Source organism: Talpa occidentalis, unplaced genomic scaffold (assembly GCF_014898055.3).
Source record: "Talpa occidentalis isolate TD23 unplaced genomic scaffold, MPIMG_talOcc4v2.1 talOcc4.2, whole genome shotgun sequence".
Taxonomy (NCBI): Eukaryota; Metazoa; Chordata; class Mammalia; order Eulipotyphla; family Talpidae; genus Talpa; species Talpa occidentalis.
Window position 1 is genome coordinate 58,185,441 of NW_023602073.1, and position 14,309 is coordinate 58,199,749.

Here is a 14,309-nt window from a genome sequence, read left to right on the forward strand (position 1 = left end):
ACCCGGTGCACGCTCAAGACGTGAAACCTGAGGAGGTGCAGGAGGAAATCCAAAGAATGGGATGTTGGGGTACAAGACTCACTTCCTTTGGGCTTTGTCCTTCTTGGCCTTGGTCCTTTTCTTTCGGGCCTGGAGCGCAAGCACTGCAGGAGAGAGGGATGGATGAAGGACGAACGCACAGGAAAGGAGGCGACCAAGGTGAGGGTGGAGACCCGGCAGGGGCGCCAGGCCCGGGTGCGCGGCCGGCCTGAGGGGCGGCTTGGGGGCGAGCGCCCGGGCTCCGGCTGGGCGGCCGGTCGGGGGTCGGGCGCGGGCGGGATGCGCCGGCCGCTGCTCCGGCCGAGTCGGGGGGCAGACGCGAGGGAGCTGCCCCGCCCGAGGGCCCAGCCCTGCCCTGGCCCCGAGCGGCGGGCCGACCTGGCGGGGCGCAAGGGGCGCTGACCACCGGCGCGGAAGGACGCCCGGACCGGGGGGCGCGGACCCGCAGCCCCGAAGCGGGGGGGTGAGGGGCGGCGCCACCTCAGCGGAGGGGCGCTGCACGCCCCGGGCCCCGACTGCGGCGGTTAGGGGAACCCCCGGCGCAGACCCGGGCCTCGCCCCGGCGGCCGTTGCCCCTCGTGGCGGAGGCCGCTCTACAGCTCACCTTTCCGCTCCATGGCGAGACCGGTAACCGCCTGGCGCCTGCGCACTCGAGTGGCGGCGGCTCTGGCTCCCGCCGCGGCCCCAAATCAAGCCCGCGCACACCCCGCCCCCAGCGCCCGCCCCGCCCCGCCCCCGCGACGGCGCGCATGCGTGCTGAGCGTGGCGCCTACCACCTGCTCGCGGGAAGGGGGCAGTGGGGTTGGGGGAGGGGCCGGCCGGGGCCGGGGCTGGGGGAATGGGAAATTCGGACGGTGAATGCTGAGGGGGTGTCTGGGAGCCGAGCGCGTGGGCCTGGCGAGGTCGGGTTTGCTCCGCTTGCCCGGCGGCTGCCTCTTAGCAAGGAGGAGTGTGGTGTTGAGGGCTCCCCGCGTGTTGCCTCAGAGTCGGCAGCCAACAGCAGTCTTGGTTTTAGTTTCCTGGTCTGTAAAATGGATTAATCAGGCGTGTCCCAGTTCCGTGGCTGAACTATTGTGAGGACCAATTGAGATATTATACACAGAAAATGGGGGGGCGGGAGGAACGGAAGTGGGGGCAACACAAAAGAAAGACTGGAAGGAAGGAACCTGTGACCGCATGTGCCATTAAGAGCGACAACTTCAAAAGTGAAGTTTCTCTTAACAGTTCTAGTTTAAATAAGGACCCTCAAGGGAGGAAGAGGGAGAATAAAAATGAGAAATGTTTCCTCATTTCCCCACTTGATCATCTTTTCAGTACATAATAAGTGATTTTTGTTTAAAGGGGTATCTTCATACTTTCAGAAGTGTGTTATTTTATTGGATGTTCATAACAATTTAAAGGCAAGATAGTTATCTCCAGTATACAAATATAAAATTTGAAGGGGACATGTACTCAGGAGAATTCGTACTTAGAATTTGGTACGCAATGATCAAATCCTTATTGCAAAGCAGAGTTAGTAAAGCTTTTCTGCAAGAGTGATGTAGTAAACATCAAGGCTTGTGGGCCATCAGCTTGCTCTCTCCGCTTAGCCCCTGTAGCTCAGAAGCAGTCATCAGAAAACTTGGGCTGTCTGTGTTACAATAAACTTTTACGTATGGACCCTGAATTTTAGATTCATGTCATTTTCTTGCGTCCCAAAATATTCTTCTATTGATCCTCCTGTACCCCACCCCCCACCCCGCCTTCCCTTTTAAACCATTCTTAGCTCAAGCTTTAGTTTGCCAGCCTGAGTTGTAAAGTATTGCAGCTGCACGGGGTGGAATCTCTGAAGGCTCTTGTCCAGTGGAGAAGACAAGACAAGTAATCGCCTGAGAAAAGAAGAGGAAAACACAACAGTAGTGTGCATGTCTAACGTGGGGACCTGGATGGGATTTATTGAGCAAACTGATTAAGTCCAGACTGGGAGGAGGCAAATTTTGAGATGTGTCTTGAGAAATGGGTAGGGTTTCCACAGGTGGAGAAGGAGATGTCAGGCATTCCTGAATGAACAAAAAGGCATAGACTCAGAAACTTCTGGGCAGGGCTGGGGCTGGTAATGACTGAAAGGATGAAGTGGAATGTGAGGCTGGAAAGGTAGGTCTGCTAAATTTGAAATTTAGGTAATTAATAGCTTGCATAGAACCTGAATGATAGCATTTCTGGGTACATTACAAAAGAGACCAGCACCTGTTGACCAAGGAAGACAGCAAGACAGTTTCCACTCCACTCTATACCTGCAAACAATGAGAGTTGGGTCAGTGAAGCCCTAGAGACTGAGGATGCTGCTAGCTTGAGGAAATCACATGTGGACTAGACGAGGTAGAAGAGCATGGTGACTGCAAAATTAGGAAAGTGCTCCCACCCCAAAATAAACTCTGAGATTAGTTCCCTGTTTGGGGTTTCCTTGATGTAGCCTCAGCGCCCAGCACTTACGAGATGCTCAAATATTTGTCTAAACTAAGAATGAAGGATATTTAGTTCATGAGAAAGGTATGGACGAGAGAGAGAAAACATGGAGGATGTTAATATGAGGACTACGCTAAAACTCGAATGGTTTAGTGCAAATCCATCAAAATAGAAATCTTTTGTGCAGCATGAATTGGTCATGCTTGTTCTAACTCTGTGTGACAATTGCTTCTCTCTCTAAGAGCTTACTAACCATCCATTTAATAACTCATTTGAGAATTTTTCAAGAATCAATGTCAAGTTCACCAGAATGAGTTCTGAGAAGTGACCACTTTTCCTTTTTTATTTCTCCATTGCCCAAAATGCTTAGATTTCCCCACATATTTTCTAGGATATCTATAATTGTTCATAGAAGTTACTTTGTTTTCCTCCCTATTTTAAATCTATACCTTTTTTTTTTTTTTTTGCACTTCTTGATTTAAATGTAACTTTAAAAATCACTCCGCCCCCTCCACCCATTTCATAGAACTTGGCCTGTACTAGATTTTACCCTTTTGGAAATTATTCTTATAAGTAACCATTCTTTGATATACATTCTCAATAACATGTATGCCCCTTGCCACAATTGTTTTTCTGCAAATTCTTCTAAAAGTGAAATTATTCAGAGAACATGAGCCACAGTATTTTTCATTATTCATGGATACTGTCAGGATTTAATTTTTGAAAAGATCCCATTCCTCTTGAGCTAGCTTACTTTTTAAGACTTCCCTGGGATCTTCCCTAACATGCCTTTGAAATTTTTGAAATCTAGTCATTTAGCATTTAGGACACATGTTTCATCATACCCAACATTTCCTGCTTGATTATCACAGACGCTTACATTTTGTCCAGTTTTGATTTGAATTAAATTTGAAGTAGTACTCCCCCTACGTGGACAAAAGAGCAAGTGAAAATATTTCAGATGTTTTGTTTTGAATAAGATTTATTTCCAGTACACGTCTGCATAGTTGGAGAACCCTGACAGAACTTTATTTGTGACAATTTAGCAAAGTATATTAGGAAAATATAATTATAGTCTTGGTTTGAGCATCAGCAAGCATGTGGCACATACAACAGAATAAAATATGAGAATTGAATGAAGGGACTGAAGTGTAGAAGGGGTTAAGGGAAACCAAAGAATGGTGAAGTATCCAGGGTTCAGCAATAGCAGGAGACTTTACAACCCCTAGACCCAAGGAACAAGGACAAAGAGACATTACCAGAACACAAGAGAGCTTGTATTAGTTTCTCCAGTTGCCATAACAAAGTAACAGAAACTGGGTGGCTGAAACAACAAATTTTTTTTCTCACAGTTCTGGAGGCTAGACTTCAAAATCAGGTTTCAGCAGGATTTGCTCCTTCTGAGGACTGTGAGGGAGAATCTGTCCTCTTTCCTTGGCTTGTAGATGACTGTCTTTTCTGTGTCTCTTCACATCATTTTCCCTCTAGGCTTGAATCCCTGTGTCCAAATTTCCTCTTTTAGTAAGGACACCAGTCATATTGGATTAGGGCTCATTCTAATCTCATTTTAACTTGATTACCACTTTAAAGACCCTACCTCACTTAAGGTCATGTTCTAAGTTATTGGGGGTTAGGATTCTAATATATCTTTTGGGGACTCCAATATATCTTCTTATATCCAATATGTCAAACTCATAACATCTATAGCACTAAAAAGTGCTACCTAAACAGGAGCTGTGCCCTTTGATAAAGAGATAACTATTGCCAGCAGAGAAAAAAATATCCCACTTCTTTCTCTTCTCATCTTTTCAAGCTAGTTCCTCCCATTGACAAAACAAAGTGGAAGTTAGAAGGCATGAGTGTCTGGGTGTCACAGTTCATCTAAGTTAGCTTCCCAGAACACAAAGCAGGGTGGGGAGGGCGGAGGGTGAATCTGGAGGGGCAATCAGAGCATATCCAGCACAGCCTGTCTGAGCAGTCTGCAGGACGCACCCAAAGCAGCTAGCAATTTCTAAATAAGTCAGCTTCTGAGGCTTCCAGATCCCTGGAGGGACTTGAGAGCAGAAGCTGTTTGGAGACAGCCCCTTTCTGGTTTTGTTCTTCTTCATTGTGAAGTGTAAGCTTCACAGTGAAATTATACTGGAATAAAGAGTTGGGGGGAGAAGAGGAGGAGATAAAAGAATAAAGGCCTTGTCTTGGTGGGTGGAAAACTATGTCAGTTTTTTGCATTCTCAACTCTGTTCCTAGGGTGCTCTGGCCAAAGCATGAAGGTTGGAGGAAGCTGGTGGGAGGGTTCTCTAGCAACAAGTGTTATAGGACAGGAAGAGGGGCAGCCCAAACCCCGCAAACCTGCCTATTCTAAATGGGTTCTGCCATCCGCCGCATCAACACAAAACACATGAGACTAATGGGAAGGATCTTTAATAAAACTAGGAAACAATACAGGTAAGGCAAAGAGTCTAGTTTCTAAATGAAGCACCCAAAGTTACCCGTCCCCTTGTGGGTAAAAGTCCATCCATATGGGATTGACCCAGAACAAGGCCCCAAGGCCTGCCACAAGTCTAAAGCATCTTCCAGTGGGGACCCACAGCAAAGGGTCAGAAACAAGCAGACAAGCCCGGAAGGAAAAGAGCAAAATCAACATTAAGATAAAAGCTGCCATTGTCACCTCCCTATGGGTCTCACCCACATCTGTGTCACCCAGTCCACAACCAAAAGACAAGCGCGGTTTCTTCATGTGTCTCTAGGCTCCATGCACCTCCTCCAGGTCTCCTTCTGGCTCCATCCTGCTTCCTTCCTCAGTCTCTTCTTCAGCTTCTCTTCTTCCTGCTCAGCTCCACCCTCCCTTGGGTGGGGCAGGGAACCTCCCCCTTTCCTGGGGACCACCCTGTTGCACAAGGAGATACAGAGATTGGTGCTCTGGTGGCAGGTAAGGCCCTTGCTCTGCTCCCAGGAAATGCTCTGGGGAAGCAGAAGGTGTTGCAAACTGGCCTAAGTTGATCATGTCCATTCTTTTTTTTTTTGGTTGATAATCAGCCAGAGAAGTTTGAAGTAGTGAAGATTTGCCTGACCTCCATTCTCTTTCCTGGTATCTAAGGAAAACAAGTTTCAGACTAAAAACTGCTATACACCTAATATTTGTTAAAAAATTCATTAGCAGGCAGGCAGAAAACAGCTCCTATGACCTTTTTAAATTCTTTGAGTTCTTGCTGTCCATTTGGATGCTCAGGCCACAGCATGAATGCAAGATTTATTCAAGGTGGGGTCACAAATATCCCAGAGGCAGGGTCTGTCACTGCATTACAGCATGGCCATCAGGCCACCAGAGATGGAATCTTCCTTTGTTATGCTGCTCCAGTCCTGATCAGTGCCAGAAGTGTCTTCAGAAACAGGTTTTCACTGGTGAAACAAGTTGCTTGTTCGTTTATCTAATGGATGTTATAAAAGAGCTAAGTCATTGGCGAAATTTGTGCTTTTCAACCAGTCTGTACCATTTTGTGGAAGATACCTTTGATTGGAATGTTTGCTAGCCACTCCTGGCATGGGAATTGATGATTAGAATGCTAGCTGAGCAACAACAAATGTTGCTAAGGATGTGGAGAAAAAGGAACTCTCCTACACTGCTGATGGGAAAGCAAACTGGTCCAGCCACTATGGAAAGCTGTGTGGAGTTTCTTCGGACTACTAAAAATGGAACTACTGTATGACCCAGCAATTCCACTCCTAAGTATCTACCCAAAGGGCACAAAAACATTAATTCAAAAGAATACCTGCATGCCTATGTTTGTTGCAGCACTATTTATGATAGGTAAGACTAGGAAACCACCCAAATGCCCAAAAATAGATGACTGGATCAACAAGATGTGGTACATATACACAATGGAATGCTATTCAGCAATCAAAAAAGATAAACTCATGACATTCGCAGCAACATGGATGGAGGTAGAAGGAATTATGCTCAATGAAACAAGCCAAAAGGAGAAGGAAAAATATCAGATGGTTTCACTTACAGAAGGAGTATAGGGGAACCAAATAAGGGATCAGGCAAAAAAATAATAACAATAAAAAACACAAAACAAAACAAAAATAAATAGAGAACTATAAATCAGGGACATTATGCAAGTGAGGAGGAGGAAGAGGGATCCAGATGAGGGTGGGAAGAACACAAGGGACTATAGTGATAGTGCATGGGTGCATTGGTGGTGGGAATTCTGCGGAGACTGCACCTGAGACAAAAAAGCAAACATTGCAAAACAAAATTAACAATGATGTAAAATATATATAAATAAATTATTTTTTAATTTTTATTTATTTATTTTTAAAAGATTTATTTATTTATTTATACAAGCACTGGGTACAGTCCGAAGTGCGGGAGGATGCGAGAATTCACCAGAGCCAGAGTGGGGAGCAGAGCAGGCAGACTGATGAAACACACTGCTGAGGGGAGCAGCAGGCTCAGCAGGAGAGGTCTGCGTGCCATGTGGGACCCTCACCGGTGGCTGGGGATAGAACTGGCACTGCAGAGGCTGCGGGCAGCTTTGCAGCCCAGCGCTCAACCCCTGCGCCACCAGGGGAGGCCCTAAATTTTTTTTTTTTAAAGACTGCTACCTGTACCTGGGTATAACTTCAAGTACCTTACACTGACAGAAGTCATCCTTTCTTTGCCGGAAGTTTTAATATGCCCACATATTTTATTTTGGAAAGTAGATTCACTTTTTGGAAAGTGCCAGTATTAAAAAGAAGATAGAAGTAATCTGGGAGTCCAGAGATAGGGGAATAGTTGGAAAGTTTCACAGCGTGTCTCCTCTTTGTGAATTGTCAAAATAGGAGCAAGTTGGATCCTATCTAAGGTTCTGGAAGTACTAGAAGAGCTTTCTTAAACATCCTTACCTAAAATATTATTCCCTTGCCTACTTTCCAAGGATGAATGCCAAAATGTTTTAAGGTGACAATTTAGAATGGGCAACATGGTTTACATGTGTGAGTCCTGATTTCTACCTGGTATGCAATATTGAATCCATTTTTCTTTTCCTTCTTTCAAATACTTGCCACCATGCTCACCCTCCTGACAAACATACATTGAGTACCCACTGCGGGCCCAGCATTGGACCAAGTGCTTCAAAAAGCAGAGAGGAAAAAGGCACAGGCCTTGCCCTATAAGACTTCATAGCTAACTTTTATATGCTAATCATATTTTTACTGGACACTGTTGTCCCTCAACCCTCAAGCAACTCTGTAAGAGAGGTCTTATCATGTCTGTAGTGCCAGCAAGGCAGAGAGCAGGTTCTCTATGGATCTGGGTAGGTGGGTAAAGGCGGAGTCTTAGAGCCTCGATGCCTTTTTTTTTTTTTAGAAGCATCTTTAAAAACCACTAGAGGTGTGGGGGTTGGGGGGAGCAGTGAGAGGATTCACCAGAGACAAAGTTGGGAGCAAAACAGGCAGATCTACTGAAATACACTGCTGAGGGGAGCAGTGAGCAAGACAGGAGAGGTCTGCTGTGCCACGTGGGCCACCTCCCGGCTGGGGATTGAACCCGTGCTGCAGTGGCTGTGGATAGCTTCACAGTGCTGCAACTTAACCCCTTGTACCACCAGGGAGACCCCTCAATCCATACTCTTTACCATGTACATATGGCCTATCTATTTTAGGGGGGGTGGGGATGGATACATGAATAAATAAGCACAATGGCCAGTGGTAGATGCACAAAGTACCACATAGCACAGAAAGAGGCCCACTCAGCCCAGGATTTGAGAAGGGTGAGGAAAGAGGTATTTGAATGGAAGGACAGCTGAACAGCATTGGAAAATCTGAATAGGGACCAGCTGAGAACAGAAGAGAAGGAAGAAAATCCAACCAGAGAAGACATCATTGTATGTGGGAAAAACTGTAAAATGTAAGGGGGGATTTGGGAGACAGTTTGCTCCACAAATGTTTATTTAGGCTCTTCTGTGGGCTCACTGTGCTTGGTGCTGTGTGCACAGCAGGGACAAAGCATCTACACAACTTGAACTTGAGCTTGCAAACACTTTGCTCTCTTAGTCAAATAACCTTTAGAACTACCCCCCCATGTAAAGACTCAATATATTAGAAATAGAAGTGCACTTCCTCAATCCAATAAAGGTTATTTATGAAAAAATCCACAGCTAACATCATATTAATAGTGAAAGACTGAATGCCTTTCCCCCAAGACTAAGAACAAGATGAGGATACCCATTTCTTACCATTTCTATCCTAGATATTCTAGCCAGGGTCACAAGGCAAAGAAAATTAAAAGGAAGGCACACAAATTGAAAAAGAAATCCATAACAAAAGTGTTACAATTTTGAATTGAAACATTATAGCAACTTGGGTTTTCCCTGCATATTACTATATAAACAATGTATCAAACTTTCCTATAAAATGATATTAAGTTTTATTATTTTATTTTAATTTTAAAACTATTTATTTCCTTACATTGTTATTCATTTTTGTACAATAATTGGTTTCTCCCTTCAGGTATCAACCCCATAGTTCTCCCACCACCAGAGCCCCTGTGAACCCTCACCATAGTCCCTTGTGCTCTTCCCTCCCCTGCCTCGGCCCCTCTCTCTCCCTCTTCCCTGCTGTGTGCCTCCGATCTATGGCTAGTTTGCATGTTTTATTTTTTTCCTGACCCTTTGTTCGATTTCACTGAATTCCACCTATAAATGAAACTATCCAATACTTCCCCTTTTCCTTCTGACTTATTTCACTTAGCATAATCCACTCCAGCTCCAACCATGTTACTGCAAATGTCATGGGTTTATCTTTTTTGATTACTGGTTAGTATTCCTATATATATATATATATATATATATATATATATGTATGTATGTATGTATGTATGTATGTATATGTACACACACACGCACACACCCCACACCTTCATCCACGCATCTGTTTTGGAACATTTAGATTGTTTCCATGTCTTGCCTATTGTAAATAGTGCTGCAGTAAACATAGGAGTGCAGATTTCCTTTCAAATAGTGTTTTTGTGTCCTTTGGGTAGATTCCTAGTAGTGGAATCACTGGATCATATGGTAGATCCATTTTTAGTGTTTTGAGGAAAACTCCACACAGCTTTCTATAGTGGCTGGACCTGTTTGTATTCCCACTAGAAACACTACAGCAATTTGATACCTGCCATCAACAACTTCTGTATATAAAAAAGTCAAATCACTTTAACTATAAGAAATTTCAAGTTACTCCTTTTTCTCCTTGAACTTGTATTTTTATTTCATTTTACTCTCACAGAAGTTGTGAGGTATTATAATTTTATGCTTGAAGCTGATCATCTTATCATAGTTCTCTACTACATAAATATGCATTTGCATTGACATTTAATTTGCAAAAACATTTTCTGAGATCATAATCTTTTAAAAACTTTCTAACCTGTCATTGCAAATATTTTTATTATTGCATGATGAATGTAAATAACATATAGCATCATTTTTTGATAAATGAAATTTTATTGCAAATGTATATTGGTGCAATATAGGTGATTTTTGTCAACAAGGTCTACACCATTCTATTCTTGTTTTGTTGGAATGACTAAAATACTTACTCACATAAAGTAAGTAGATGGGAATGGAAAGGCTTCTGCTATTCCAAAAGCAGATCATTTGGAATTCCTTCTAAACAGTGTGCTAAAAGTCACATAATAATCATCAAAACTTATTTTAATAACCCATCAGCTGGTGATTCCAGGAGGTCCTTATTCAACTTTGTCAAAAGCAAATGATTGGAAATCATCTGGCTTGCAAAAAGATGTATTATCCATTCATTAAAGTTTTTCAATCCAGTACCAGTATTTCCATATACCCCTTTGTTTGAACACCTGAGAGGTTTACATACTGGCTGGGAGAGAAACTGAGAAGGATTCTTTGGGGGAGGAGGAGCCTTTGGTTATGTTTGTTTGTTTTATCTGGCCCTCCCACTTCTTGGAAAGAGAGCGCCATAAAGTCATAGATGTTTGTTTTTGGTTCACTGCTGTATCTGCAGGGTCTAAACCTGCGCCAGTAGATGTTCAATGACTATCAGTGAGATGTTAGGAAATATATAAAAAACTCTGGGTGTCTGGTCATCTACAGTGGTGATGAGGAGAGGAGGCAGAGACATATAAATACCCAGTGCATTCATTTGGGTTTCTCAGTTCAAAGGCACCAAAAGGTCCTCCAATCCAGCAGCAGTAAGTAGAAAAAGGCCAGATCTTTGTCATCCAACCTAGGTTTGAATTCTGACATCGATATTGAATAGTAGTGTCTTTGAGAAAACTCTTGGTCTTAGACAATTAAAAGCATAATAATGCTTATAAATGTATGTATCATTGCAAGCAAATATGAGCTGTCCTTCATTGGAATCCTGCATCTTTTCCTTTTGGTGTATTATCCTCCCCTCTTAGTAGGCCAGGAATTTGTACTGCTGACCTTATTCCAAACTTCTACTACTGCGGATACTTACCAGAAGACAAAGTGGCAGAGTTGGAGCGGGGCATTCCTATACTTGCATTTCCTTATCAGCAGGGAAATAACTGCCCTACCTCATAGGTTTATTGTGTAGAATAATGTGTTATCTTTCCTAAGTGATCAGAACAGAGCCTGACACACAAAGTGTTAATAAACGAGTGTTATGATTTCAGTCTGACTGCCATTGATAAAAATACACGTACCTTGAAGAAGAGGGGCACCCAGAGGTAAAGCACAGTGGAAACCTCATGGGGATCTTCTCAGCTGCCCTGTCTCCCACACACTATTTATAAGATGTCTCAGGATGGCAACGAGTCAGATTCTGTGGAGGAAGGAAAACCAATGTTTGACTTTGAGTGGGTGGAGCAGGATAAGGATATCATTGGTATCTGCAGCCAAAAGAAATACACATTTTCTTCAGGGTTCCTGAACTTCCAAACCCCTTCCAAAGGTATTCCAGCCCTCCAAAATTCAACCTGCTGTTGGTCACAATCAGTGGATAAAGTGGTAGAAATGTGGAGTTGTTACAGGGCAGGGAGAGGGGCAGCCCAGACCCTGCAAACCTGCCTACTCTAAATAGGTTCTGCCATCGGCCGCATCAACACAAAACATATGAGACTTTAATGGGGCTTTAATGAGACTTTAATGAGACTTTAATACAATTAGTAAATAATACAGGAAAGGCAAAGAATATAGTTTCTAAATCAAACATCCAAAGTTACCCATCCTGGGCCTCCCTGGTGGCTCAAGGGGTTAAGCACCGCACTATGAAGCAATCTGCAGCCTCTGCAGCACAAGTTTGATCCCCGGCTGGCCAGGGAGAAACCCACATGGAGAAGCAGACCCCTCCTGTCTTGCCCGCTGCTCCCCTCAGCAGTGTCTTCCATCTGTCTGCCTGTTCTGCTCCCCACTCTGTCTCTGGTGAATCCTCTCACCACCCCTCATCTCTGGCCTGTATCCCAGCTCTTGTATGCATAAATAATTAAAAAACAAAACAAAACAAAAACAAAGTTACCCATCCCTTCGTGGGTAAAAGTCCACCCAAACGGGATTGGCCCAGAGCAAGGCCCCAAAGCCTGCCACGAGTCTAAAACACCTTCCAACGGGGACCCACGGAAAAGGATCAGAAACAACCAGACAAGTCTGGAAGGAAAAGAGCAAAATCAAAATCAAGATAAAAGCTGCCATTATTATCCTCCCCCTGGGCCTCTCACCCACGTCTGTGTCACCCAGTCCACGACCAAAAGACAAGCGCAGCTTCTTCACATGTCTCTCTGCTCCATGTGCCTCCTCCAGGTCTCCCTCTGGCTCCATCCTGCTTCCTTCCTTCCTCAGTCTCCTCTGCAGCTTCCTTTCTTCTCTTTAGCTCCACCCTCCTTTGGGTGGGGCAGGGAACCTGGAATTTGCCCTTTTCCTGGGGACCACCCTGTTACAGAATAACTTCAAATACAAGTGTCAGAATCTCTGCAGTCATAAAGGAGGAGATGGTAGTGAAAATGAGGACATGAACACTAACAGATGTTTGTCCAGGAAACACATCAGTGTAGGAGACTCAGTTCCTCAGCAACAGAGCAGACCCTTCAGAGAATATTGCCTTACAACTAGGATTAAACCCTTCAATGATTTCTTCAAGATAAACCAAAATTGTACCACTGATATTCCTCAGGTTGTTGAAATAAGCACCAAAAAAGATAATGATTCATGCATTCGCCCCAAGAACAAGACTTGCAAGAAGAGATTCCAATTTCATCATGCTCCATAAGGTGAGAAGAAAGAATATTCCTGTTCTACAAAGACACAGAGTTCATTGGATACTGGCAAAAAATTTGGTAGAACTGCAAGTGGACTTATAAGGAGAGAGAGGTGATTCAGTATAAACTCTGCATGTGATATGTACATTTCCAGCAGATTCATCAGAAAGGTCTCTCTGATTCAGAGATTGCAGAATACTGTGGCTTGTGTTTTCCCATAAGCACTGACAAGAAGCAGTTAAAACCCTCCTTTTCTAATCCAAGAAAAATCCACCTTTCCAAATTAATGCTTGAGAAATGCCCTTTTCCTACTGGCTCAGATTTAGTCCAAAAATGTCTTTTGATTAAACAACATAAAGCCCTGGTAAACACCCATTCAGCATTTTTCAGATTTTGATCCATCTGGGCTTCTACAGATGATGAAGGAGATACACATAGAGAGAAGGCAGCTTAGTATGGAAGGGGCTGACCCCGCTGTCATTGCACAGATACATGCAGTTGAAGCCACTACATAGGTTATTCATTCCTTTATAAAAATGATGACCAAAGTTAGCTCTTGGACAATTCTGCAATTTCACAAGTTGATTGTGACTCAGAAGAGAACATAATTACTCTGTATTTACATGGAGACAGAAGGAATATCAGGTCAGGGGACAGCCATGCCACACTTGCAGGCAGAGAGTTGGAAAGTCCATACACAGATTGATTACATTCACTGCCTTCCGGCCACTTTGTTTCAGATTACAGGTAGTCCCTGTTACTGAGAAGTGATGTGTCTTTACAAAAGCAGAAGTCCTTAAATCTAAGCACTTTTCTTCTCAGGGAGTCTGTGCAGGAAGACTACTACCTCTTTGCAAACTTCTTTCTCTTCAACAGATCCCCGCTTAAAGATAAAATGCCATTCGCAACAACATGGATGGAGCTAGAAGAGATCATGCTCAGTGAAATAAGCCAGAAGGAAAAGAAAAATATCGCATGGTTTCACTTATAGGAGGAATATAGGGGAACCAATTAAGGGCTCAGAAAAAAATTATAATAAAAAAACAAATTAGCAGGCAACCATAAATTAGAAACATTCTGGGAGGGAGAGGTAGGCAAAGGGATCAAAACAGGGGAGGAAAGAGCACAAGGGACTATGGTGATGGTTCATGGGTGAATTGGTGGTAGGGTTTTTACAGGGAATATACAATGATGTAAAAAATATAAATAAAAAGAAATAAATTATTAATAAAAATACAACAGATTCCCGCTTGCCCAAAGTAAATGGTGAAACCCCAATTTTAATTTTGATATTCATGACCAGGTTTATTTCACCCCTCTACTGTAATCGAACTTCTGGAATATTATAACCATTTTAAAAAAATCATTACATATGATGTTGCTAAATAGGTATTTCCCTTTTGGCCTGCAATATATCTACTATGCAATAATACTCAGATCATGGAATTGATGGGCTCTCTTTACCACCAAAGTTACAGGATTTTTAAAAAAAGTTTCATTATAAACAATAACTTCAAGTTCACTGGCTAGAATGAGAAACAGTTAAGAGGAGGTAAACTCTTCTGTCCCCAATGGATATTAACTAGATTTG

General features: G+C 43.3%; 1 protein-coding gene and 1 pseudogene across 5 annotated transcripts in view; one reads left to right on the forward strand and one right to left on the reverse strand.

Annotated features, from left to right (window-relative positions):
• SRPK1 (SRSF protein kinase 1) overlaps positions 1-738 on the reverse strand; it is a 53,611-nt gene extending 52,873 nt beyond the window's left edge. For 4 of the 5 annotated variants that reach the window (XM_037519589.2, XM_037519588.2, XM_037519586.2 and 1 more), the window contains exons 1-2: positions 644-725; positions 83-143 (exon numbers count right to left, since the gene is read on the reverse strand). In XM_037519589.2, the coding sequence (XP_037375486.1) occupies positions 83-143; positions 644-656 (74 nt within the window). In that variant the 5' untranslated portion in view covers positions 657-725. Of the gene's footprint in view, positions 1-82; positions 144-643 lie in introns of all 5 variants that reach the window. The other variant, XM_037519587.1, reaches the window with a different exon arrangement.
• LOC119251405 (suppressor of cytokine signaling 5-like) lies at positions 655-13,482 on the forward strand (annotated as a pseudogene).
• The last annotated feature ends 827 nt before the right edge of the window (positions 13,483-14,309 follow it).